This window comes from Desmodus rotundus, chromosome 12 (assembly GCF_022682495.2).
Source record: "Desmodus rotundus isolate HL8 chromosome 12, HLdesRot8A.1, whole genome shotgun sequence".
Taxonomy (NCBI): domain Eukaryota; kingdom Metazoa; phylum Chordata; class Mammalia; order Chiroptera; family Phyllostomidae; genus Desmodus; species Desmodus rotundus.
The window spans coordinates 88,808,095-88,834,547 of NC_071398.1; the positions used below are offsets into that span (position 1 = coordinate 88,808,095).

The 26,453-nt window shown below is 35.3% G+C and overlaps 1 protein-coding gene across 3 annotated transcripts in view; it reads right to left on the reverse strand.

Moving 5' to 3' along the window:
* The window catches only part of SWT1 (SWT1 RNA endoribonuclease homolog), a 79,092-nt gene that overhangs the window by 43,191 nt on the left and 9,448 nt on the right, over window positions 1–26,453 (reverse strand). For 2 of the 3 annotated variants that reach the window (XM_024552605.3, XM_045188800.2), the window contains exons 5-13: window positions 24,132–24,873; window positions 17,833–17,892; window positions 16,479–16,608; window positions 15,430–15,531; window positions 14,966–15,154; window positions 10,730–10,823; window positions 3,415–3,560; window positions 1,775–1,938; window positions 342–480 (exon numbers count right to left, since the gene is read on the reverse strand). In XM_024552605.3, the coding sequence (XP_024408373.2) occupies window positions 342–480; window positions 1,775–1,938; window positions 3,415–3,560; window positions 10,730–10,823; window positions 14,966–15,154; window positions 15,430–15,531; window positions 16,479–16,608; window positions 17,833–17,892; window positions 24,132–24,873 (1,766 nt within the window). The remainder of the gene's footprint in view (window positions 1–341; window positions 481–1,774; window positions 1,939–3,414; window positions 3,561–10,729; window positions 10,824–14,965; window positions 15,155–15,429; window positions 15,532–16,478; window positions 16,609–17,832; window positions 17,893–24,131; window positions 24,874–26,453) is intronic. The other variant, XM_045188804.2, reaches the window with a different exon arrangement.

Here is a 26,453-nt window from a genome sequence, read left to right on the forward strand (position 1 = left end):
TGGTCAAAATTGTGTTAAACAGTTAGAAATGAAAAAAAATGTAATTCTATTTTGTGCACTTGAATAAACTTCAAAATGTGGTTTAAAAAGTTTCCAAACACTATTACAATTATATATTCACAATATGAAGGAACATCAACAGTAACATTATTTATAGTCACAAGCTCTGTGAGCTGCATCCATTCATCTACCTGCCATAAATTCCCTTTAGAAGTGAGAAGTATAAATGATGAAGAACCAACTTATAAAATTTTTATTAATTTATCTTCACATTCCATAGACTATATCTGCTAGTCTCACTTTAATAAAACACAGCTAAAAACAAAATGAAAGATTCATACCTTTACAGAGATTTTCATATAAGCTCTCAACAGTTACAAGCAAGTTCTTTTCCATAATTAATCCAAATACAGCCAACCAATGTTTTTTAAAGCACTGTATTAAATGCATTAGAGTCCATGGTGGTTTCAAGTACAGCATCTAAAAAGTATTTAGAAAATATTAGTATCTACTGATTTATTTATTATTCCTATTATTTTTTTTTAAAGTACAGTTTTCCCTTGAACAACATGGGTTAGAACTACGCAGGCCAGTTAAATGTGGAGTTTTTCAATAAATACACATGGTTCTGTAAATGTAATTTCTTTTCCTTATGATTTTCTTAATAACATTTTCTTTTTTTCTAACTTACTCTATTGTAAGAATACAGTATACAATACATATAACATACAAATTACATGTTAACTAACTGTTTATGTTGTCAGTAAGGCTTCTAATCAACAGCAGGCTATTACAGTTAAGTTTTGGGGAATTAAAGTTATATGTGGATTTTCAGCTGCATGGGTGGTCAGAACCCCAAAACCCCAAGTTGTTCAAGGGTCAACTGTACCAATTTAGGAATGCCTACATATATTTCTGAGAAAAATATAGTTATTTGAAATCACTTTATTAAAAGTCAATCATAATCTTAAAATGTTTCCATTGCAAATTCCTTTGTAAAACTGGCATTAGCATTAATCCTCATATAGTTTCAGAAACTACAAGTACAGAAAGAATGCATAGTTCTAATCAGAAGCAGCACATTTTAATTAGCAAATATCATCAGTCTACTTTTCAACATGGTCATTTCTACAAGAAAAATCAACCTAATTAATTCCATATAACTGGTGGAAAATCGATATAGTAGTATCTCACTGAATATCTGGAATAGTATATAATCTACAGTTAATGGGGATTAATGTTGCTCCTAGCTGTGAGGAGCAAACAAACATTAAACTAAAAAGGCCACCATTGGCAAATGTGGTGTTTTACTGATTGTAGAAAAGATAGGAATCTAAAGGAAATTCAAAATATCTTGCTAATATGATCAAACTTACACTCTGATTCTCCTATTTATATGACATAAGCTAAAATACACCTTTCTTTTTCTGAATGCATCTTCTTAGGGGAATTCCCTATACTAGACATTTGGACTCAAACTAAATATGAGAGTTTTTCTGAATTCAACTTAAGCTTCATGAGGGCAACATGTGAGACACACAGTAGATGCATAATAAATATCTGTTCATTGTAAAAAATGACTAATAAAATATAGTCCTAATCTTTTGGAAATGTCCATTTAATTTTCACAATATTATTTCAAAAACTACAAGAAACAAATATAATGTGATATAGATTACTATCATAAAGCTTACATGTAACATTTCCTAAAATAAGATAACCAATCTTTAGCAATAAAAAAGAACTTTTTAATTAGTAGAGCTGAAATATTCACCTCCATCCAGAGGTTTCCAAAAGCAATTTTCATTTCTGTTTCTAATATTGAAGATAAAGCTGTTCCAAGAGATTTTTCAAGATCAGATACTATGCCTTCAAGTAGAATGAGTAGTCCAGAATTTGTGGATTTTTCTTCATCACTCTCTCCTAAAGGTGTTGCTTCTTTAAAACAATTATAAGCTTTATTTAGGACACTAGTAGTAAATATTTTACATATGTAAGTAGTATTTGGCCATAAATAATAAACATTTTATGTTTATAATTGGTATTTTAATTACCTAGAAAACCAATACTCTATTTTAAAAACAGTATTTAGAAACATGTATCTGTAGTATAGTTGTTACAGATGCAACATAAACATATTACATTAGCAAATGCTTTCATTTTGACAAAGGCAACTAAATAGCTTCACTAGAATAAAAATTTAAGAACTGTGCATGATATCTTAACTACAATTTTAATTTTATTATTTTCAAAAAGAAGAAAAATCATGAGAATGCTTCGATGTATATAAAATAGAAAATTAAGAACTGTGGACCAAAATGTGTATTCTGCCAAAAAGTATTAATAGTATATTATTCCAATTGAAGTTCACATTAATAAACTATTTTGAAAGGTCCAAAATCTCTGACTTAACTACCTTTATGCCCAACTCTTTTAAAAAGGGTTATTATTTTAATTGATATCATTTCATTAACATTACTATTTTGATAACTAAAAACAACTACAATTTCTTTATGGTAAAATTCAAAATATTAAGTGGTTTATCTCTACTAAGGATTTAAAATGACAGTAACTTAATGAGCAGACTGAAACCATGTTACCCCATGCTGAAAAACTACAAACTAGAATATCCTGTTGCTCCCTTCTAAATGCCCTTTTGAATATTAGGACTAAAGAAATTTATCACTTTAAAGGTCAAATAAGGAACAAGTATATACATGAATGTTTTTTGAATTTTTATACAATTATACATAAAAGCACATACGATATTAGAGACTGCAGCAGTTATTTTCCCCACAGAGGGAAAAGGTGGCATGGCATGTATTCTTTAAACTACGCCAGACTTAATATAACATTCCATCAAAGATCAAGCTCTGTTATAGAACAGATTATTCTGGGGAAAAAAAGGATTATTCTGGTGAAAAAAAGCCTTTCGCTTTTTTAACTATTAATTTAAAAATTAAAAAGAACTAGTACTAGGGTCTCTCAAGTTTTTCTATTGATTTTTTACAGTATTAATAGAGAATATGGAGATAATTTGGAAAAGAAACTAAAAATTTCTCTCTACTTCAAATGAATACATTCAACAGCCACCATTAATTTAAAAGGTATACTTTGTGAGGTACAAAATAGCATGCACACAATGATTATAAATATGTAAAACTGTATGTGAGTAAACAACAAAAATTCAAATTAATTTGTAAAAGTATATGTAGAAGGCAACAGTGTTAATTATGTTTTCTTTTGTATTACCATTATAATTTTCATTGATTTTTACCATTTAAGTGTGAGCAAATATTCCAAACGTCATTTTAAAGGTACACGATAAGAATTTCCTATTCATTACAATTAATATCAATAATCTTAGTGTATAAAATCTGATACACTTCTAATTATTCATAGTGAGAACACTACCTGCTTTCAACTGCTGCTTCAACGCACAAGGCTGGTGACACAAAGCTGGGCTCGAGGACAAGCTTAAGAACTCTGCACTCAACTCTTCTTTACTGAGCGACTTCACACCGCTAATCAGGCCTTTGTTTCTCAGATTTCTATCATCCCTAAGGTTGGTTTGGAGGAAAAAAACCTTATTTTTTTATAAGATAAATCATGTAGCAACTCAAAATACATAGGATCTAATCAGAGGTTTGTGATTCTCAGCATATGTTAACAAAATTGGACAACTGTTTTAAGTAGAGAAGACAAAAGCGTTAACACACAATAGTCACATGAAATGAGCTGCAGAGAATACTAATAATTATTACTTATTGCGTGTTTCCCTGGTACCAGGCACTGTTTTAAGCACTTTATGTATATATCGTTCCATGTAATTCTTACAACAAACCTCTTAGGTGGGAATGGAACTAATGTTATCTATATTTCACAGATAAGAAACAGAGGTGTAAAGGAGATAAGTAACTTGTCCAGAGTTACACCTGGTAAGTAGGAGATGGATTTGAACTCAGGAATATGATCCTCCAAAGAGAAATAAACAGAGAGAGCCATAGTCAGAGATATAATTTACACAAGGCAAGCAATTACAATTTTCTCAAAGTGAGCATAAGGCAAATGGTATGAATTTGCTATTTGCTGAAAGAAGTCAGTATAATTAGATCATAGTACAGGGTCTGGCTGAAGTAACGATGGCTTGAGTGTGGTTAGTAGGGTCATAATATGGGTGTAATAAATTTATAGTTTTAATTTGAACATTTCACCAAAAATGTCGCATGGTATGCTTGAGTGTGACATTGTTATGTTACAGAATTACACACTTATGATTTTGTAATAAAAGATTGGCTAATAAAAAGGGGGCGTTATTGTGCCAGACCCTGTCCATGAAAGTAGTTAATGTGCCTGCAGAGAAAGGCAAGGGCATTAATAAAAGGACAGAGTTTTAAGGGCTTCAATGGGGAAGTGAAATGATCAGATCTGTGTTTATTAAATCATTGTGGAGTTCAGCGGATTTCTAGCTTTTGTTAATGGCCCAGCAGCTTGGCCAGACTAACCTTCCAACAGATAAGAATTAAAAAGATCTGAACCCCTGCCCTACCAAAAAAGCAAAACATTTAAAGGCACTGGAGAGGCAAAAAACTACACTGGTAAAAGACGCAAGTTTTCATCTTTTTGCCTGAGGGTATTCCTCAATTATCAATGTCTTAAGACAGAAAGCCACAGGCTTAATAGCTTAAAATGTCAGAAGACAATGTTCAGGACTGGCCAGAGCAGACAGAAAGTTAAAGGAGAAATGAAGAAGGGAGGAACCACAGAGCAGGGGAGCCATAAAGTCTGCACATAAATTCTGCCTGGAAAAAAACAATAAGCTGGCAAGAGACAAAGCAATCAACAGAAGCAGACTCAGCTCTGACACAGAGGTTGAAGCTGTCTGAGAGAGAATTTAAATTTTGATTAATATGTTAAAGGCTCTAATGAAAAAGGTAAATAGTATGCAAAATCTGGGCAGTTTCAGCACAGATGAAAATCTTAAGAATCAAATGGAAGTGCTAGAAAAAAAAACATAATAAGAGAGATGGAGAATGCCTTCAACAGGCTCCTCAGTAGACTAGATGTATGTGAGGAAAGAAATTAAAAAAAAAAACCTTGAAGACAGGTCAAAAGAAATTACTCAAATTGAAACAAAAAGAGAATGAAACGTTAAAAAAATACCCAAGGAACTATGGGGGAATATAGCAAACAGTCTAACTAACACACACACGTGTATTAGTCATCTACTGCTATGTAACAAATCATCCCAAAATTTAGCACTTAAAATAAACAAACATTTGTTATCTTACACTGTTCCTGAATCTGGGAGCAGCTGGACTGGATGGTTCTGGCTCCGGGTCTCTTACAAGGCTGGAGCGTGCAGCCATCTCAAAGTTTAATTGGCACTCACGTATGTGGTTGTTGGAATACCCCTTGCTGGTTCTTGGTTGGAGGCTTTATTTTCTCACCATGTGGGTCTCTCCATAGGGCTATTCAGAACATGGCAGTTTGCTTCCCCACAGTCAATGATCCAAGAGACAGGAGGAAGCAAGAGAGTGCCCAAGAAGTTCCTGCTTTTATAACCTAATCTGAGAAATGACATACTGTACCGTGACTTCTGATGAATGCTATTTGTCACACAGACAGCCAATCCTGATACAGTACAGGAAGGGACTACACAAGGGCATTACTATTGGAAAGGCAGGAATCATCATGGTCATCGAGGATGCTGGCTACTAGAACGTAATTCTGCAATACCAGAAGGAGAAAAGAGGGAACAGAACAGAAGAAATAATGACTGAGAATTTTCCAAAACCAAAGACAGACACCAAATCATGTATCTAGGAAGCTCAGAGAACATCAAGCGGCCTATTTGTTCTCCCCTAATCACCTCCAACACCCCCCACATCTGGGCATGTCTGCTAAAAACTGCTAAAACAAACTGCTAAAAAAAGCAAAAGACAAATCTTGAAAGCAATGATAGGAAAAAAGACACATTACATACAGAGGAACAAAGACAACATTTGCAGCAGACTACTCATCAGAAACCACATAAGCTAGAAAAAATGGAGTGATATCTTTAAAACACCAAGGAAAGGTCAACCCAAATAACGTTAAAAAATAATTAAGAAATAAAAACATTATAAGACAAAACTCAATAATTCATTGTCAAGAGACTTACACATGTCTAAGAAAGTTGTTTAGGCAGAAGGAATATGACATCAAACAGAAACTTGAATCTATTAAAAGAAATGAAGAATGCTCAAAATGGAATGCAAGATTAAAATATTCATTTTTTTCTCATTTTAATTTCTCTAGACAGTAAATGAGTAAAGCAAAAAAAAATTGCAAAGGATTACATGTTTACCATTTATATAAAGGTAAAATCTATGACAACAGCACAAAGAACAGGACGAAGAAACTGGAATATACTATTGTCAGATCCTTTTACTACATGTAAATAAATAATATTATTTGAAGGTAGAGTTTAATCAAGTAAAAATGTATATTATAAACACTAGGGTAACAATTAAAAAAGCGTATTTCAGGAAGATATATATAAGGCAATAATGGAGATAGAATGGTGCCTTAAAAAGTTTACAATTAACCAAGGAAAAAGAAAGAAAAAACAGATGAAACAAATAGAAAATAATTAGCAAAACTGTAGATTCTAATCCAACCAATTAAATATGAATGGTATAAATTCATTCATTGAGACAGAAATTGTCAGAATGGACAAAAAAGAAAATACCAACTATATGTTCTCCACAAAATACTTTAAAATGAAGACACAGGTTGGTTAAAAGTAAATGGATGGAAAAAGAAATGCCATATAAATACTGCCCAAAACAAAACTGGAGAAATAATATTACTGCTTAACTAAGGAGACTTCGGAACCAGAAATATCAAGGAAAAAGAGAGACATTATATAATTTTCCAGTAAGACAATTCTAAACAATCCTAAATGTGTATGCATCGTGTCATAGAGCTTCGTAGTACACAAAGGGAAACAGAACTGAAGGAAGTGGACCAATCCACAGTCACAGCTGCACATTTCGATACTCCTCTCTCACTTATCATAGGGTAAGTATAAGTAGACAGGTAATCAGTAAGGTTTTATAGAAGACTGGAACAACACTACCAACCAACTTGACCTAACTGAAATTTATAGAATACTCAACCCATAAGAGCAAGAATATACCGCATTTTTTGGACCATAAGACACACCTAGGTTTTAGAGGAAAATAGGAAAAAAATTTTTGAAGCAAAAAATGTGGTAAAATATTTAATAACATAAGTAACATAATATTTCACCAACATAAATATAAGCTACATTTGGACTATAAGACACACCCCCATTTTCCTCCCAAATTGGGGGGGGGGGGTACGTCTTATAGTCTGAAAAATATGGTACATTTTTTAAAGATTTTATTTATTTAATTTTAGATAGAGGAAAAGGGAGGGTGAAAGAGAGGGAGACAATGTGCAAGAAAAACCTTGATTGGTTGCCTCTCCCATCCCCACAACCAGGGACCTGGTCTGAAACGCAGGCATGTGCCCTGACTAGGAATCAAACTGGTGACCTTTTGGTTCACAATCTGGTGCTCAATCCACCGAACCACACCAGCCAAGGCAGAATATACATTTTTTAAGTGCGCATAAATTCACCAAGGTAGACCATAAAACAAACTTTAACAAATGTAAAAGAATAGAAATAACATAAAATATGTTCTCAAGTCATAACAGAATTAAACTTTACAAATCAATAAAAGATAACTGGAAAATGTGTAAATATTTAAAGAAACAATGACCTATGGATCAAAGAGGAGGTCATAAGGAAAATGATAAGGAATATTTAACCGAAGGAAAATAAAAATAAAACATGTCAAAATGTGTGGGATGCAATTAAAACAGTGCTTAAAGGAGAATGTCCAGCAGTCTCAAATAAATGATCCAAACTTCCACCTTAAGAAACTAGAAAAAAGCAAAAATGCTCTCTTTAGGAAGGTTCATAAAATAGAAGGTGTTCTTTACGTGAGAGTGCGTCCGGTGTCAACACTACAGTTAAGATACGTGCATTTCATATGTGTACATTTCCCCTTGAAATACAAAGAACTATATAAAATAATCATACGGGAGTGCAGAGAATGGATAGACGTATAAACAGATAGCACTAATTTTGGTAATTGCTATAGCTGGGTACTTAAAAGAGTTTTTACTAACTCTTCTTCACTTTGAATATTGTTGGAATTCTCAACAATGAAATGTTTTAAAAATTAAAAATAAAAAAAACATTGCAACTTTTTGAAGAATAAATGAAGGAGAACAAATGTGGAAGGAGAGGGAAGTAGTCTTAGAATAGAAAAGGAAGAAAAGAGGAAAAAAAACATGGCTTGACATGGAATTGTGGCAAGAATGATAAAGAAAAGAAGCCCATCTAGGACCCACTAGTTAACTAGACACAGATTATGAGGAAAATGAAAGGCAAGTACCAAAATGATCCCTAGGTGTCTGGCTTTCAAAGCAAATGAATAGAAGGGGGGACCTTTTGATCAGATGGAGAAGAGTTTAGAAGGAAAGATCAAGAGTTTGTTTTTGAAAATGGTACTTTTCAGATGTCTATGAGACAACCAAGTAGAGATAGCAAATAAGCAGATGAACACACTAGTCTAGAATTCAGGAGAGAGACATGGACCAGAGACATCAACTGTGGGCTGCTGGCCCCTACTTGGAATTGTTCATGTAAGCAAAGCACTTAAAATGGTGCATAGTATATAGTGTTACAGAAGGTTCTCCTATTATTATCACTGCCAATTAATATTTTAATCATCATTCATAGGTAACATCAATGTACCCTTACAATAAATAGGTGATTCACACAGGAGGCATGCTTACCGCCTTTTATTAGGGAAAAAATAAAAACAAAAAAACAGGCTCATCTAGAAAATGATAATGGGATAAAAATAAGATTTGACTACAAATTTTCATTTCACCAAAAAGTGTCACGTCTATTAATCACAAAAGAGTGATGGCAGAAATAATAAAGAATTGATTAAGTCTGACCAGTTTAAGTTCCATTCAAAGTAGAACTAAAAAACAACAATTACACAAGAATGATGCCTCAAATTTAGCTGATCTAAAATTTAAAATGATTAGCATATTACTAACTCTATTTCAGCCTTCAACAATCTCTGAGATGATATCTTCTAGATTAAAAAAAATTTTTAAACCTAGAGATAGAAATCTCCAGTATTTCCTTTAACACCAAAAAGAATAACATTATCTTTGAAGACAGCTAAAATGATAATTGATCAAGCCCCGTTAACAAGAAAAATCTTAGGGACACTCATTTCCATAATAGCTCCATTTCAGAGATTTTAGGCATGATCATAAAACTGAAAACTCTATCTTGCAGTGATTAAAATTCAGACTAAAATTGGTCTTCTTGATTCCTTTAGAACCTTTCTCTTTTTTTAATTTTTATAAAAGTTTATTTGAGCCAAACAGAGGATCGCCCGGAAGCAAAATCTAACAGATGGAGAGAAATGCTTCCCAGACCCGCTTCTCATACATAATGAATGCAATCTTGGTCAGCATTATGGCAGTTTCACCTTAGAACTAAGCTATGACAATATTAGTTGGAAATGGAGGAAAGGAAGGAAGAGGAAGGGAGGAGGAAAAAACCCTGAGATCATGCTGTGTACGAGGCACTAATGCCTTCATGTATAGTAACTGATTACCTACAATAACCCTATGAGACAGGTGTTATTATTCCCTCTTTACTTTACACATGAGGAAGCTCAGTTAAGCAACTCTCCAAAGTCACAAAGCTGGAAAGTGGTAGATACAGGACTCCAATCCAGCTCCAAGGACACAACTACAGCATAAATGGTCTCTTGCCCAGATACTAATTAATTAACCTCCTTGCCTCGTAACCAAAAATGTCAGGTTTTTATTTCTCAACTATTTCATTGGGATAGTAAACTTTCCTTGGTTTTCTTTGGGTCTCAAAAGTTTTCTGAATATTATATAAATAAAACTGAAATGAAACATCTACTTGAGATTCCAGTCTTGTTCTTCCATAGCTTACACATAAGAAGGGGAGCTAGTACAGCGCGGTGAATATCGTTAGTAATACTCTACTGCATATTTGAAAACTGTGAAGAGACTAGGTCTTAAAAGTCCTCATCACAGGAAAAAATATTTTTTGTAACCATGTATGGTGATGGATGTGTTAACCAGACTTAATTGAATAATCATCTAGTAATATATATATTAAAAAAAATCAGATCATTATACTATACACCAGAAACTAATATGCTCTATTAGACCTCAAAAAGAAAAAAAAAATAGGAGAGCATTTCAGGTCTCAGTCCCTTGCATATGTCATCAGTTTGGCTCAAATAAACTCATAAACTTTAAGAAAAGAAAAAAATATGAGATGTAAGTGAATTATGTTCACTGGCAGATTTATAAAGTACTGTATACATGTTTTTGACCCTTGGTATGGTAGATAAAGTATACTTTTTGAAAATTCTTTGGTGCTCTGACCTAGTGGCTCAGTTAGTGTCTATTGTCCCATAGACACCGATGTCTCGATGTCTCAATATCTCAATGTGTCTCTCTTTCTACTCCCCTCCTTCTTCTCCAAAATCAATAAACATCCTCAGGGGAAGATTTAAAAAGAAATTCTTTGGTATAATTTTCCATTTTAAAAATAAATAAATAAAATGGCCATGAAACTCACGTGCACAGAATAACAAGAGAACTAGGGAATAATTCCTGGTACTGAAGACAGCATTTTAATACTCGATCATCATTGTTCTCATCACTCAATCCATCTGCAAATTAGCAAAAGCAATTATCAGTAAGTGCACTAGAAATCTGGGCACCATATGAATAATCTAGGCTGTACTTACATACAAAAAACATCTAAAATAAACAAACAAACAACCTTTTTAAATAAGAAGTGGAACATAAGACACAGTAAAACAACACCCTGAAAATTCTGCAACAGAACTCAGGTAGCATATAGTTGTGAGTTTGAGAAAGTGGTTGGTTGGTTTTCTACTAACATGGAATAGGTTATGTCCATCAATAAACTCAAAAAATGTGATCAGTAGATCAAATGCCAGAGTAGAAACCAAAAGCTATGAACTCTAATCTCAATCCAGTCATTTAGAGATTACTAGTAAATTATGATTACTACATGCTTAAAATGATCTCAACTTGAGAGATCTGTAGAGATCATAAGCAAGTCTTCCACCAGCAACAGAACCACTCTCAAGTGTCTGCTTTTCCTTCCCCTCTAATGCAGTAGTACAGGAAAAGGCATTATGGGCCCTTGGCAGAGAACACAAAAAATAACTTCTAACAAATGTTAACCAGTGGCTGACAGTTGTCCTCTGGCATTCTCCAAGCTTTGAAGCAGGTGGTGAAAGTTTGGTTTTTGTGCAAATAATGCAATGTGCAGAAAGAGGACCAATGACAGTGTTTCTCCTAGGAGCTTACACTACCTTCCTCAGAACTCCCAGGGTGCTTGATAGTAATACAGATTGCAGGACCACACTCCCAGACCCCCTCTGGATACCAATCTTTGGACCCTGGACCCAAAGACTGATTTCAGCCCTCGGGGAGTCTCTTACGCACTACACTTCAAAACATAATGGCCAATGAGCAATGTTCCTAGATTATAATGTTTTTTTTTCCTTCAAATTTTAGCCTGTATTACTAAATCCTCTAAACATTCAAATTAGAAAACTCATTCATTCCTGCAATAAATACTTTTACAGGACTGAATCTGTGCCAGGTCACTGCATTAAGTAATTGGAGATGTTAAAACAAACTTTTTAGGAGCTCACAATCTCATTGTGAAGTCTAGACAGAACTCAGCTGATCTCAGAGCATGAGCCTGGAAGGTACTTAATTCAATTCTTTAATCAGACAGCCAGTGAGCCAGACAGACATATGTTATAGCAGACAATTTTCCTTATTGTAGCTCACAGAGTAAATACCACAATAATGCAAAGTAGAAAGCTCAAAATCAGGAGTTAACTTTAAACAACTCAACTGAGCAGACAAGAGGAGATTTAAAAGTTATGGTGCACTGTTCTAAAGGCATCAGAGTTCAAAAATATCTGTTTGATCACTTTTTCTAGGATACACAGGACTGAAAAGCACACTGAAAACTACAAGAATATTCATGAAATATTTATTCAACAAATTTTGTTTAACATTACATGTCATTAACATTTTTTAAAATATAGTAAATTCTCATACACCTATAGAATTATATGTAACCTCTCTGTTAGTGAAGTTTCAAATTTTTTGCTGTATAAATGACACTGTGATGAACATTTTTATATAAACCACTGTAAGCATCTGTGATTATTTCTTTTGGGTGTATTTCTAGAAAGATAATTATATCTTTAGGCTTCTTGAGACACACTGATAAACTGCTCTCCTGAAAAGTTACTAATTTGTATTCCCAAAGCACTAGAGCCCTGTAAGTATTCCTCGTAGGTATTGAGAAAAAATAACTTTCTAAATTTAGAAGCAATAAAAAGAAATAAAGAAAAAAGTGTAAGATAAATCTAAAAATTTTTATACATAAGAAATTAACAACATTAAAATTGGCCAACAGACGGAAACTGTATGCAGTACCAAAGGACTGACTAGCTGTGTTTCTTCCTTTTGTGAATTTCCTATTAATAATCCTCATCCATTTAGGGGAAAGGGATATGAAGTTTTTCTAATCAACCTGTATAAGCTTTTCACATAACAAACACATGAGAATTATAATCTATTTCAAGCCATAAACTATTAAGTACTTTATATATTATCTGACATAGAGAATTACACAAATAATCTATTTTCTATCTACAATCGTATAACTAAAAGCAATTTCAGCAATTTAACAAAAATAAGATCAAATAATAAGATTTAAACATTAAAGTGAAACATGGATTTCCAGGAAGACAGAGAAATTGAAACAACACAGATATCTGAGACAACTACTGTGATTTATCCTCCTTAATCATCAAAAAACATAGACTGAAGAAATCAAAGCAGCAAAAAAAGAACACGAAAATAGAAAAATCAGAGGAACATAATAAGCATCTAAAAATAATAAATGTGTCCTGGCTGGGTAGCTCAGCTGGTTGGAGTGTCGTCCCAATGTGCCAAGGTTGCAGGTTTAATTCCCGGTCAGGGCACGTACAAGATTCAACCAATGAATGCATAAATAAGTGGAACAACAAATCAATGTTTCTCTCTCTCTCTCTCAAATCAACTTTAAAAAATAAAAGTAAATAAATAAAAATTAAAAATGTGTCCAAAATAACTTCTAAAATAAACATTTTAACACAATTTTCAAAGCTAACCTATTGAAGGAACGTCTCTCTAGGACAAATGCTGCATCTCTCTGTGTCTCCATTTTCTCACCAGCAAGATGAGACTGATAAGAGTATCTTCCACCAGACTATGAGGTTTGAATGAGATTATCAGCTGTAAAGCATTTGGAAAAGGGTCTGGAGAATAATGGCCATAAAAGTGTGTATATTATTATCATAATTATATTATTATATAATAAAATATAATTTGTATCAACAAACTTAAAAAAGATTAAAAACAAGCAAAATTTCTACCTCTTTTTAAGGACTAGGGCTTTACTGAAATAATGGCTTGGATCGGGAGTTAATTTTATTAATTGTGTAGTTGTTAAAAAAAAAATCTTTATCTGTTAGCAGCACATACCAAAGTATATATAGGTAAAAATGATATGATGTGATATTTGGGATTTACTTCAAACTATTGCAGAAGTTACAGGAGTTGGAGGAGAATAAAAAAAGGAGATGAGAGAATAAACAAGAATGGCAAATGTTAGTAATTACTGAAAACGAGTGATAAGTACGAAGGAATTCATTATATTATTCTCTCTCTGCCTACATTTGAAATTTTACATAATAAAAAAAGACCATCTAAGGTGTTCAATTTCATGTTTTCAAATATTTTAATAATTTTAACTCTAATAAGTGATATTTGTGGTTTTCCTTTAAAAGCTCTACAAAGTTCCTACTCAGAATACATAACTATTGTAGCTGGAGTATACTAAGAGCTACTAATATTTAAACATATTTAGAAGGAATGAACAACCAGTGGAGGCCCTTTTTCTTCAAACACGTAAGACTAAACAGCTGTGCCAAAATCGCTCAGCACTAATATCATAATTATATTCATCTTAGGCTGAATTCTTTCATATCTTATGGTGAATATGGGTGCTATAGGTAACATAAATCCATGATATTTAAAACAGCATAAATCTACATATATAAATAATTCTGAATTGGGAGAAACAAAATTTTAAGGCATTAAGTAAATCCTCTAAATGATGTATAAACTCTGCAGAGGCAACAGTGTGGCTTGACACACAGATTTTTTTTTTTTTTTTCAAGAAAGTTATATAAAAGCATAAAGAGCATACTTAGGTTCTAAGACCAGAGTGATTTAAAAAATGAACCAAACTAATATGGAAAGAAATGAAATCAGGAGAAAATACATAGATCTTCATTATAACAACACCTCCTCGTTATAGAATCTGAGAAACTAGAGGAAAACTATGTCTGCTTCTGCACTACACTAACTGTATGTAGTGATGGATTAGAAACTTAGATCACTTATGGGTCTCGTCACTCAATGGTGGTATTTAAAAAAAGAATCCCATGTAATGTTATCATATACAACTACGCACACAGAACTATAGTCAGTATCTGTGAAATACAGACAGAAAGTGTAGGAGAAACATAAAAATAAAAACCAAAGACCCCCAAACCAAGCCTAATAGAATACCCCAACCCATCACTATGTCCTGGATTTCACATTTCAATGGTTATAAATTTTTCATGAGTTTTTCACCATTTCCCTCCAATGAGTCAGTACCCAAACAAATCTTAATCAGGAAGCGCAGCAAGAGAACAATACTTACAAAGTTTCTGAGATGCAAGTTGTATTGATTGACCCCATAGTTTTCTATCTTGATCTCGGAGACTGTCATTGATAAAACGGACCGCAGGTATAGCTTTGTGCTGGGCATATTTCAGTAGTTTTCCTGCCTTCATACGATCTAGCTCTTGCACCACAACCCAGGGAATTATTAACACAAGCCTGTCAAAGCCTAAAAAATAAAAAAGATGTCTCAAAAGTCAACAAGTATCTAAAGCTACTAAATCTAACTGCTGTTGGAAAACTGAGTTACAAAGTAAGGAATTCACAGTCTAGAGGAAGAGACAACACATAGAAAATGAAAATTGAACCAGATGCGTCACAAGAATGTCACAACAAGTGCTATCGGAGATCAAGGAGGAGTCAGTTCAGACAGCTCGGGGAACCTGTGAAGGGTGTTTTATTTTCTCAAGTTAAGCTGATCACGCAAACATATCTTATAAATACCTGGGATTTCTGTTGTCTTCAAAATTCTAACAAATTTGAGATGATTCATCAGAATATTTGTATCGATAACAATTAGAAGTTGTTTGTCTGAAGCTGTATTTGCTAAAGAAAAAGAGCAAAGTTAAGATTTCAGGACACTTGATAATAGACTTCTTTAATAACTAAATTTTGATATCATACAACTTTGATATCACTCTTAAGAGAAGGCAGTCCTTCAGACAACAAAAGCAAAAACGCATTTACTCCAGTTCTTAAGAGAAGGAACAGTAATAATTAATTGCCCACCAGCAGAATATTATGAATTGCTCGCCGATGGATTTAAATCATAAACTGACTTTTCCCAGTAGTAAACTATGTTGCCGAACTGTCTTGTCTCACTGGTAGTTGTGCACTTAGGAATTGTAAGCTAATTTTAATATACTCTGAGTGAAATATAATTGAAAAAATATATATATATAAAAGAAAGAAAACAGATAATACTAGCACCATTATTTTTTGGTGCCATTGTGAGAATCAGGTTAATGCACGTGAAAACCGTAAACTGAAAAATTCAGTGTGACTATAATGCAGCATTACTATTTTTATAAATACAATTCAAAATAGTATACTAATAGATACTAGATAATATCTATCATTATCTTCTCCCACTAGCAAGAATGATTAAAATTTTTCTATATAAATAAGAAATCCAGGCATATAAGACCTTTGAGCAATTTGCATTATTTCTGATCAGTGGTTTAGTTAGTTGAAATTGTTAAAAGTGATGATTAAAAGCAGGAACAAAAGACAACTCATAACTCTGATTACTGCCCCTTGGCAAAAGAGAAACAGAAAATATATCTGCCTAATGATGTGAAATATATAAAAACAAATGATGATAAGACAAATACACAGCTACTACTATAGTTAAAATACACCAAACTTTATTATTTCAAATGAGCACATTTTAACATCCTTTATCTAAATATTGTAACAACTGCACGTTGGCACATTCATTCCTAAGAAAGCACAGGAGACCACAGACATTAGCATGTGCGAACAGGGTATACCAGCAGAGGAGTGCACGTCGTCTTCCACCAAGTCGATCTCCATACTGGACAACTCTCCAGGAGGGGGAACCACGGGCAAGTCCACACTTTTCCCCACACGTGCAGCATGAAGCTCTTCCACTATCTGCATCTAAATTCGAAAAGACCCGCAGTAAATTATTTTTGAATTCCTTAGTCTGAAGGTTAATAAGAAGAAAGCAATTAAATGAATCAGTTTGTGGAAAGAAAAATATTTACAAAAATATTTTGGCAGCATGGTAAGAGAATACAGACTTATAAATATAACACAGTGTTTTTAAATAGCTCTTCTCTTATTACTTTAGTAACCTTAGGCAAGCAAATAATTTAACTACCTTGGGTCTCAGTTTGCTCTTCTACAAAATAGGAATGTTAGATATGCTTTTCCTTTCAGTATTTTGTGAGGATTAAACGAAATTATGAAATACTGTGAAGCTCCTCACACAGAGCCTAGTATGTAGCAGTAGACCTTCAAATTAAGTTAATCCTCACCCCCACTCTTACTTCACAGTACTTTGGAGCCACATATATTTTTATCTGGATGATGAGCGCTCTTATTGAGAATTCTAAGGTTGTTTACGAATCATCAAAAACTCAAATAGAAATCTAGCTTTAGAACAGAGGTGAGAAATCTTTCTTCTACAAGGGCACAAACCCACAAAACAGAAAAATACAACTGACTGTCACAAATAAAAACCTGTCACAATCAATATGGTTTTAAAGTCTTCTTAAAAATAGAAAAATACAAAGTATTCTATAAATCTAATTTTAATTCAGGACCAGGGAACATAAAATTCTATGCCATAATTCTATAAGGATCAATCAGGAGAATCCAGCTGGCAAATGAATGATGCAGCAGGTTAAAAAAACACACACACACACACACACACACACACACACACACACACTCTCTCTCTCTCTCTCTCTCTCTCTCTCTCTCTCTCGCCTTCACTGAATAATATTTTCACCTTATTGCTGATTAGAAAAAATGGGCAAAAAACATATTAGTATCAAACTGCATTTTGTCAAGTCCAGGCATAAGCACACAAATGCCTGATAACATTAAATCAAAATTTATGTAACTTGTAGGCCATGCGCTCCATGCTCTTTATTCAAAACATATAAGAAACAAAGGCAGAAAGGTGATCAAGTAAATGTAAATATTTTTCCAAATAGTTTTTCATTACCTAATAAAACTTAAATATTGATTTAAGTACAGATATTGGTGTTATTTTCATATTACCAAGGTTTTTAAAGTCATTATTTTTATTGAAATAGGAACTGTTTGACTTTATTTTCATTAACAATATTCAACGTAAATAAGTAACGCATTAACCTCTTCATCTGTATCTTGAATAATTTCATATGACACTGAAGAACATCGTGCTTCAAAAATCTGAAAAGAAAAGTGATTTTATTAGTTTAGAATGAAACACACAGCTACTTCGAGGTGTTCAACCCTGGCAGTATGGATGCTGGGGTCGGGTAATTCTTTGTGCTGGTGCTGTTCTGTGTGTTGTAGGATGCTCAGCAGTACCTCCAGCCTCAATCCACCAGAAACCAGTAGCACACCCCCCTCCCAATCTTGACGATCAAAAATGCCCCTACCAAATCTATGCCGAATGCCCCTGAAAGGGGTGAAATTGCCCCCAGATGAGAAATTGCCCCTTGACTAGAAAAGCCTCATTCTTTTAAGTCATGAACCAGAGTAGAAAGCCTTTAGGGTTTGCTCATTCATATATTACTAAAAATACTCATATTCTAAGACTGAAAACTATGGCACATGCCCCCGCTAAGAGATAGAGAGAACCATGCAAAGGCAAACAAGCTGGTCTTTGGTGCTGGGAAATTTGCATCTGGTAGTAACTGAGCCATCTCTAAAAGTGAAATGACCCGACAACAAAGAGACCTTGAAGATTATAATATAACTGAGGGGGAAAGGCTGAAAAATGCATAGTTATACTGTCTTCTGGCAGAGGTTGAAAATCTTTCTACTAATTCCAATTTTTCACTGGCACTTTTGCTGACCTACCTGACCCTCTGTACAGGTAACAGGGAACTCAGCAAAAGCCACTACTGAACCAAATCATCTTCTGAGAAATCTCCAAGATAACACCAAACTCACATGCATATTCCAGGAAGCCATTGCTTTATTGGGAATTCAGTTTCCACCCTAACTTCCCAGCACCAGTCTTCACATGATATAAAACTATACACATCTCACACACAGGCCCATTATAGCTTTACCATTCCAGGATTCGGGATTTTATAACCCCTTTTCCACCTGACATTAAATCTCACTAGATCTTTAAGGTTCTCTTCAACTAAGAAATGCCTAGCGAGCTATAGATTATTATCAGAACTCCCTACAACTCTTGACATTCAAAGTCTTGTTATTCTTTTTGCTTAGGTCAGTACAACCCTTCACTTTCTTGGACCACAGGCCACTTCCAATGACTTCAATAAATTTTGTATCACCCAAAATTCGAGAAAAGTTCATGTCAATTGTCTCTGAAAACTTCCTCCCTATTAAAAAAAGTCTTAGTGGGCATTTAATTGCCTTTCTCTACCACGCTTTATTAAATACCTGGGTTGGGATAAAGCTTGAGGATGACAAAAGGGAATATCAATAACTAGGGTAACAAGGGTTTTATCTATTGGAATGATTCAAAACTGGGAACCTGATTATGCCACCTCCTTCATTATGTTTCAGTGGCTCTGCACCACTTACAGGACACAGGATAAAATTTTTCTAATGGAATACAAAATAATCCCTTGTCCAGACCCTGGCTTCCTCTCCTACTTTCCCTCCAACAGACTCTATACACCTCAACTGGAGTGCCCACGTCCGCCCTTGCCATGAAACTTTACAGCTCCATGCCACTGCACACATGGGGCCTCCACCCTGGCAAAACAGCACTTCCAGCCCTGGCTCTCCACACCCTTGAATTTGCCAAGCCAAAGAACTCCACCTTAGTGAGCCCTTCCTCAAGTTACCCCCAAAATTATCCTGATGCCAGCCCAACTCTTAGAGCTCCAATATTCACTTCACTGCACTGCAATTGTATTTGCTTACTAATCTGCCTCCTTGCGAACTTCTTGAGGGTAAAGATCTTATTATTCACCTAGAAACGTACTTGATATATGACAGGTACTTTTAACTAATGTTTGATAAACTGATGAACTCCTACCTCACAGACCTGTAAGTACTGAGTTTGAAAAAGTAGCACAAAAGCCATGATTTCTAGAACCCTAACTTGCAATACTGGGGGTGGGTGCAGTCTGAGAGAGGTCTGTATCACGGGGCTATAAGACATAGGCAACAAAAGGAGTTATTTTCACTTAGGGAAGCATAACAGGACTATTGAATCCAGAAACCACAGTTATTTCCTTGTAAAGTGCAATCATTATTTTAGGGAAATAGTTATCTACTGAAAAATTTGTGAGGAAAAAAGAACCACTAACATATTAAGATGATTCTCTACCGTCTACCACGTGCTGAAGATAATATATCCAAGATAATATATCCAAGATAAGAACAATATTCCCTGGCTGCTCCTGTGTCAAAATGACTTGGTCAGATAAGACTGCTATCAAAGGAACAGTTTATAAAGAGCTTTAAGTCCAATAACTGGAAAGTAATCACGCAAAAACTTCTTCCCCTACAACTTAATATTCATGCTCTGTACTTCTGTGCAGTAATTCTGTACAGACCAAAAGTAACTATAAGAAGCACGCAGGCTTTTTCATACTGTTCCTTAGATGTGCAGCCCACGGGACCACAAAGCAGACACAAAGATGGTCACTGAACACACTGGCAAGCTCAACTTTCTTTCTCTTATCTTATTCTAGGGAACTGGTTGTAACACAAGAAATCTGGAGGGCTTTCCGTTAAGAAAGCAATAGAGACTTCCGGTCACGAAATCGATAAAGGTAAACATGGTACTCGCCTCCTCCCACAACCACATCAAAATTACAACTAAACAACAGAACAATAATCATTCAAAACCACCTGAAATCTGGCTGAATGGAAGCCCTACAACTAGAGAATTAAAGAAGCAGCCACATGGAGACTGGGAGAAGGGGCAGAGATGTGGAATGAATGGGCTGGTCCCACATCTACAAGTGTTGGGAAAAAATTGGAAGGGCTATCATAGCTGCGAAGGTTCCCTGTGAGGAGGGAGGGGTCTCAGCCCCACATCAGGCCCCCCAGCCCTGGGTTCCAGCACCAGAAAGAGAAGCCCCCTCACTGTAAAAACTCGCAGGGATTGAGGTTGAGGGAGAGGAATGCTTATGGAGTCCCGGGCAGTTCTTCTTAAAGAGCCCATGAATGGACTTACTCAGATTCACTCCCCCAGAGCTCCAGTGCAGAGGCAGCAGCTTCAAAGGCACCAAAGACATATGGGGGAAGAAGTAAATTGTCCAGCACTGGGGGAGAACTGGGGAGGCAGCTTTCTCCCAGACAGAAGTGCTGCAGAGGCTACTGTTCCTTTGAGGAGGAGCCCTCACCCCAAACAGCCTGCAGACAGGTGCCATATCTGAGACTCCATCAACATGGCTCACACTGTTTGCCCCACTCTGGACATTCCTTGAGGCCCTGCTCTACCTATTTTCAGCACCAACAGGCTGCTTCCCGTGAATTCTCCATAAAAATGGCCTTTCTTGGCTCATGCTTCAGATTTTCCTAAAATCTCTTAAACAAGCAGCAGCCAATCTAACCTCAGCAAGTCCCGTACCTCTCACTAACCAGTAAGCGGTCCCAGGCCTGGTCCTAGCAGCAGCCGGCCTTGGTTCACAGGCAGCTTGGCCTTGCCTGGACACCTCTGAGCCCAACACAAGTAGCAGCCATCTGCAGATTGCTTTGTAGCTCATGGTGGGTGGCCCCAGGCAGCAGTGGCTGACCTTATCCTGCATGTTTTGGGAGGCATCCGAGCCAGTGCACCCAGTGGACAGCTTCAGACCACACTGAAGCACAACCACCCAACCACCATACAAGTGACACACTCAAGGTGCAAATTCAGCAGGCACCAGAGTCCTGTTGAAGTAAGTCCTGCTCTGTAGGGTGGGCCCGAGCATGACTGATCCTCCGTGGTGGTCAGTGGGCACAGTCAGTCCTTGCACCTGATCGGCCTGGGGGTAAATCCTTCCCACTAACATGCCAACAGCAGTGAAGGCTCAAATACAAGAGGAGGTATACACAGCCCATACAGGGGGCACTCCTCAAGTGCCCAACCTAGGTGAAGAGGGAGACTGTGCCACTGGACCCTACAGGAGACCTACTGTATTAGGACATGCTACCAAGCCTGGGAGATATAGCAGCTCTACCTACTATATAGAAACAAACACAGGGAGGCTACCAAAATGAGGAGACAAAGAAACATGGCCCAAATGAAAGAAAAGAACAGAACACCAGAAAAAGAAATAAATAAAATGGAGATCTGATGTAGAGTTCAAAACACTGGCTATAAGAATTCTTAATGAGCTTACTGAGAACCTCAACAGCTTAAAATAGACCCACTCAGAAATGAAGGACACACGAATTAAAATAAAGAACAATTTACAGGGAATCAACAGTAGAGTAAATGAAGCCAAGAATCAAATCAGCAATTTGGAATATAAGGAAGCTAAAAACAACCAATGTTCAGAACAGCAAGAACAAAAAAGAATTAAAAAATGAGGACAGCGTACGGAGCCTCTGGGACAACTTCAAGCACTCCAACGTTCACATCATAGGGGTGCTGGAAGAAGAGAGCAGGCAAGAATTTGGAAACATATTTGAAAAAATGATGACAGAAAACTTCACTACCTTGGTGAAGGAAATACACATACGAGTCCAGGAAGCTCAGAGTACTAAACAAAATGAACCCAAAGAGGCCCACGCCAAGACACATCATAATTAAAATTGGAAAAGTTAAAAGACAGAGAGTCCTAAAAGGAGCAAGAGAAAAACAATTAGTTACCTACAAGGGAGCTTTCATAAGACTGTCAGCTGATTTCTCAATAGCAACTTTGCAGGCTAGAGGGCATTGGCAAGAAATATTCAAAATGATATGAAGCAGGGACCTAGAACCAAGATTGCTCTACCCAGCAAAGCTATCATTTAGAATAAAAAGGACAAATAAGAGCTTCCCAGACAAGAAAAAGCCAAAGGAGTTCATCACCACCAAACCAGTATTACATGAAATGTTAAAGGGTCTTTAAAAAGAAGAAAAAAAGATAAAAATATGAACAATAAAATGGCAATAAATACATATCTATCAAAAACTCAATCTAAAAAACAAAACAAGCAGGATAGAAGCAGAGTCATAGATACAGAGAATATTTTGATGGTTGCCACATGGGAGGGGAGTTGGGGAAGGTGGGTGAAAATGGTGAAGGTAATCCCTTCAAACTGGCTATTGCACAAATTGGTTATTGCAGAATAGTCATCAGGATGTGAAGTACGGCATAAGAAATATAGTCATTAATATTCTAACTATGTATGGAGTTGGGGTGATCACTTAGTTACATAATGTCTAATCACTGGGGTGTACACCTGAAATATGATAATCTATGTCAACTGTAATTGAAAATAAAAATGGTATATAAAAATAAATAAAAAGGAAAGCCATAAAAAGAACAAACTCTTTCTTTCCTTCTTTGGAACCCTTCAAGTACACCGAATGAAAGAGTTCTCTCCCTCTCAAACTCTTCTGGCCTCCCTAGTTATTATCCCTCCACTTTTCATAGGAAGTGCTTTACCACTGCAATCGATAGTCCTAACAGCTAAAAGCAGGTAAACTCAACCACTCCCGTTTATAAGCAGTCAGTCTCTGAATTTCAGAATTCTGAAGTTCTAAAATTCTAGAAGTTTTCTTAAAGGTAAATAATTTTGCCATAGAGAAAAGGTTATAGACAACAGGTTCTCAAACTAGTTCACAAATGCCAATTTATTCCGTTTATTTAAAAGGAAAATGGTTGTGCCATGCTCTCCAGCCTGCATCTCTGCACACACAGTGGGTTCCCTTTGCCTGGAACATTCCTCCCTTTCCCATCCCACCTCACCTCACCTTCTCCCCAGTAATTCTTATTCATTCCTTAGTTCTCAGTTTAAACATAATCCCCTTTGGTAAACCTTTCACTAATCCCCCCACAGTGTACCAAGGCTACATTAATTGCCTGCTGTGAATTCCTATATTGAGGGCTAAGTACTTACCAGACTTAGGTGATTGTTGTGCATCTTCTCACATGCATAAGCCGCTGAATACAGAGGTGTGTCCCTTCTAGTTTATTGAAATGCCTGGCAGAGAGCAGCACTTAAAAAATAATTTGCTGAAGGAATAAGCTATTCAGAAGACTAAAACCTGGGTGTTCCATAGTACCGGGGTCAAAGAAGAGCCTAAGAGACTGCCACAGTGCTTTTTGTAAAGGACTACCTGTAATTGCGTCTTTCTACATTTTCACGCACTCTCTTCTTCTATGGATCCTTGACAGGTGCCAGGATACCTTTCTAAGGAAGTTGGAATTGAAGGCGTAAAATAAAGAAACCAGTACATATCTTCCTGACTAAATTTAAACCAGCCCTCTGTGATTATTATCAGTAATGGGAACTATATTACTCTGCTAAAACGTGTAGTCTATTTTACAATGCCTTACCTGGGTCAGGTTTTCACTTGAACTTGAATCATTACTTTCTTGATGCTCGTGATGAGATTTTCCTTTCCACTCATGAACCGCCTGTTTATAAGTGGAATCTGAAAATAAATGTTTGCTTTTGTGCCTCATCAAATGTGATGGACCCTGAAAGCCTTCCAGGCGTCCTTTTCTCTTCTGCTTAGTCCTTGACTTGCTGGAATCTGAAAGGAAAACATTTTCTTCTACAAGTTTCTGATGGGTATCATGAGATTTTACTGGAATTTTGAAACTGACTTTCCTTCTTCTGGATTCACAGGGTTCTTTAATTATCTTGTTGGAATTATAATCTTGAGAAAATTGAATTCTCTTGCATTTTTCCACAATACGTTTTTCAGAACTGTCTCTATATTTATTGTGCCTTTCTTTCTTGGGTTCCTTCACCTTCTCCCTCTGAGCAAGCACCCGAGGCCATGATCTTTCACCAGCCTGGCCTTCAGCTTCAGGTTTCACATCTTTGGCAATTTTAGAACTGCTATGGTTTTTAATTCCATGGTCAAAGTTACTCCTAAAATTTGTCAGCTTAATATCTTTCACTTTCATATCTACACATTTACTTTTATGTTTTTTAGTTCCATCTGAAGAAGGACTTTGTGAAATAATTTGATTATCATTCAAATATGATGCTTCTTGGAGTGTAACAGGTCCTTGGGATGACGAAGTGAGTTTTGGTCTCTTTCTTGGAATGTCAGGGTCTACATTAGGTCTGTAAAGCAACACAGAAACCTGGGTTACATTACAATTTGCACCGTACCATTTTAGTTAGGAAAGGATAGAACTAGCCTGACGCAAACTTCCTAAAAAGTGGAAATAACTACATTAAGAATGAAATGAAAAGGACTATTCCACAAATGGTGCTGGAATAATTGGTTTGCTATTTGGGGGAAACAACAAAAACAAATTTATAGCTTTGTAAAATACCAGACAACATAAATTCCAAATAGATTAAACACTTAAGTACAAAATAATTATTATAATAATAATAATTGCTATATTTCATATCAAACTCTTAAAAACCACAGGGGAAAAAAGAGAATATTTATTTGATTTCTTAACAGAGAACTTCCTAAATTTAAAAGCCATGGGAAAAATCACAAGAGAAAATAATAAATGTAAATGACTATTTACTTTCAAACTTTAGCATATTAAAAGTTAATAAACAAAATTCAAAGAACTGGGAAATGGCACTTTATATATATGTGTGTATTTACATATATACACACATATATATGTGATAGTTTATTAGCCATATTAGATAAAAAGCTCATCAAAAAGTCCTAAGACTCTAGAATACCCCGTAAGCAGAAAATTAATGAAAGAGGGAAAGGGAAAGGCTAATAAACATTTGGGGAAATAAATCTCACTTCCCTAGGAATCATAAACATGCTAATTACAACAACATACCATTTTCTTCTATCAAATTAGCAAAGAGTTTAAAATAACATTATATATCGGCAAGGAGTTGTAAAATGGATCCTCTCTCATTTGTTGCTAGTGCAAATGTGAAATGATTATGGTTCCACAAAGAAATTTGAAATTATAATTAAGAATTCTAAAAAGTTCATATTCTTGGACTTCTCAGTAATTCCCATTTTAGAATATCAAGGTGAAAAAATAAGAAATAAACTAAAAAAAAAAGATATTCAATTCAGGATTATTTATAACAGCAAAAAGTCAAGTACAAGGTAAATGTAAAAATTTCTGAAATAAGAACCATTTTATCAATTATGGGAAAATATCATAGTCATTTTAAATGATCTTTTGAAAAGCTTCAATGATATAAAACATACTGATACAATATTAAGCAAAAAAACAAGCAGGGCATAAATCTGTATACATAATGTAGTCTCAACAATTTAAATAAACATAGCAAAAAGGTCAGAAACAAATTTGCTCAAAATGTTAGAAGACACAATGGCTACAGGTGACAGTAATATTCTCCTGCTTAACAAACGTAGATACTAGTTTGTAGTCAGAAAGAAAGGGGAAAAATTTCAACATAACGCAATCCATTAACTTCTATTAATAAATCCTACAGCGCTTTCTGAGTGCCTGTCACACTACCAGGCACTGGAGAGGCAGTGGAAGACACACACAGTAGGTGGAGTCCTTCCCCCTACTTAGATTACAGTCCAGCATTACCAAGAGATGGTAATTAAGTGACTTCTCAAATAATTATGGAAGAACAAATCATACACATCTCAGAGTTTTTACAGGAGTCAAACCTGACTCTTCATCTGGTTTTATTCACTTTGCTATCTATTCCTACAAAAAGACTGCCTATCA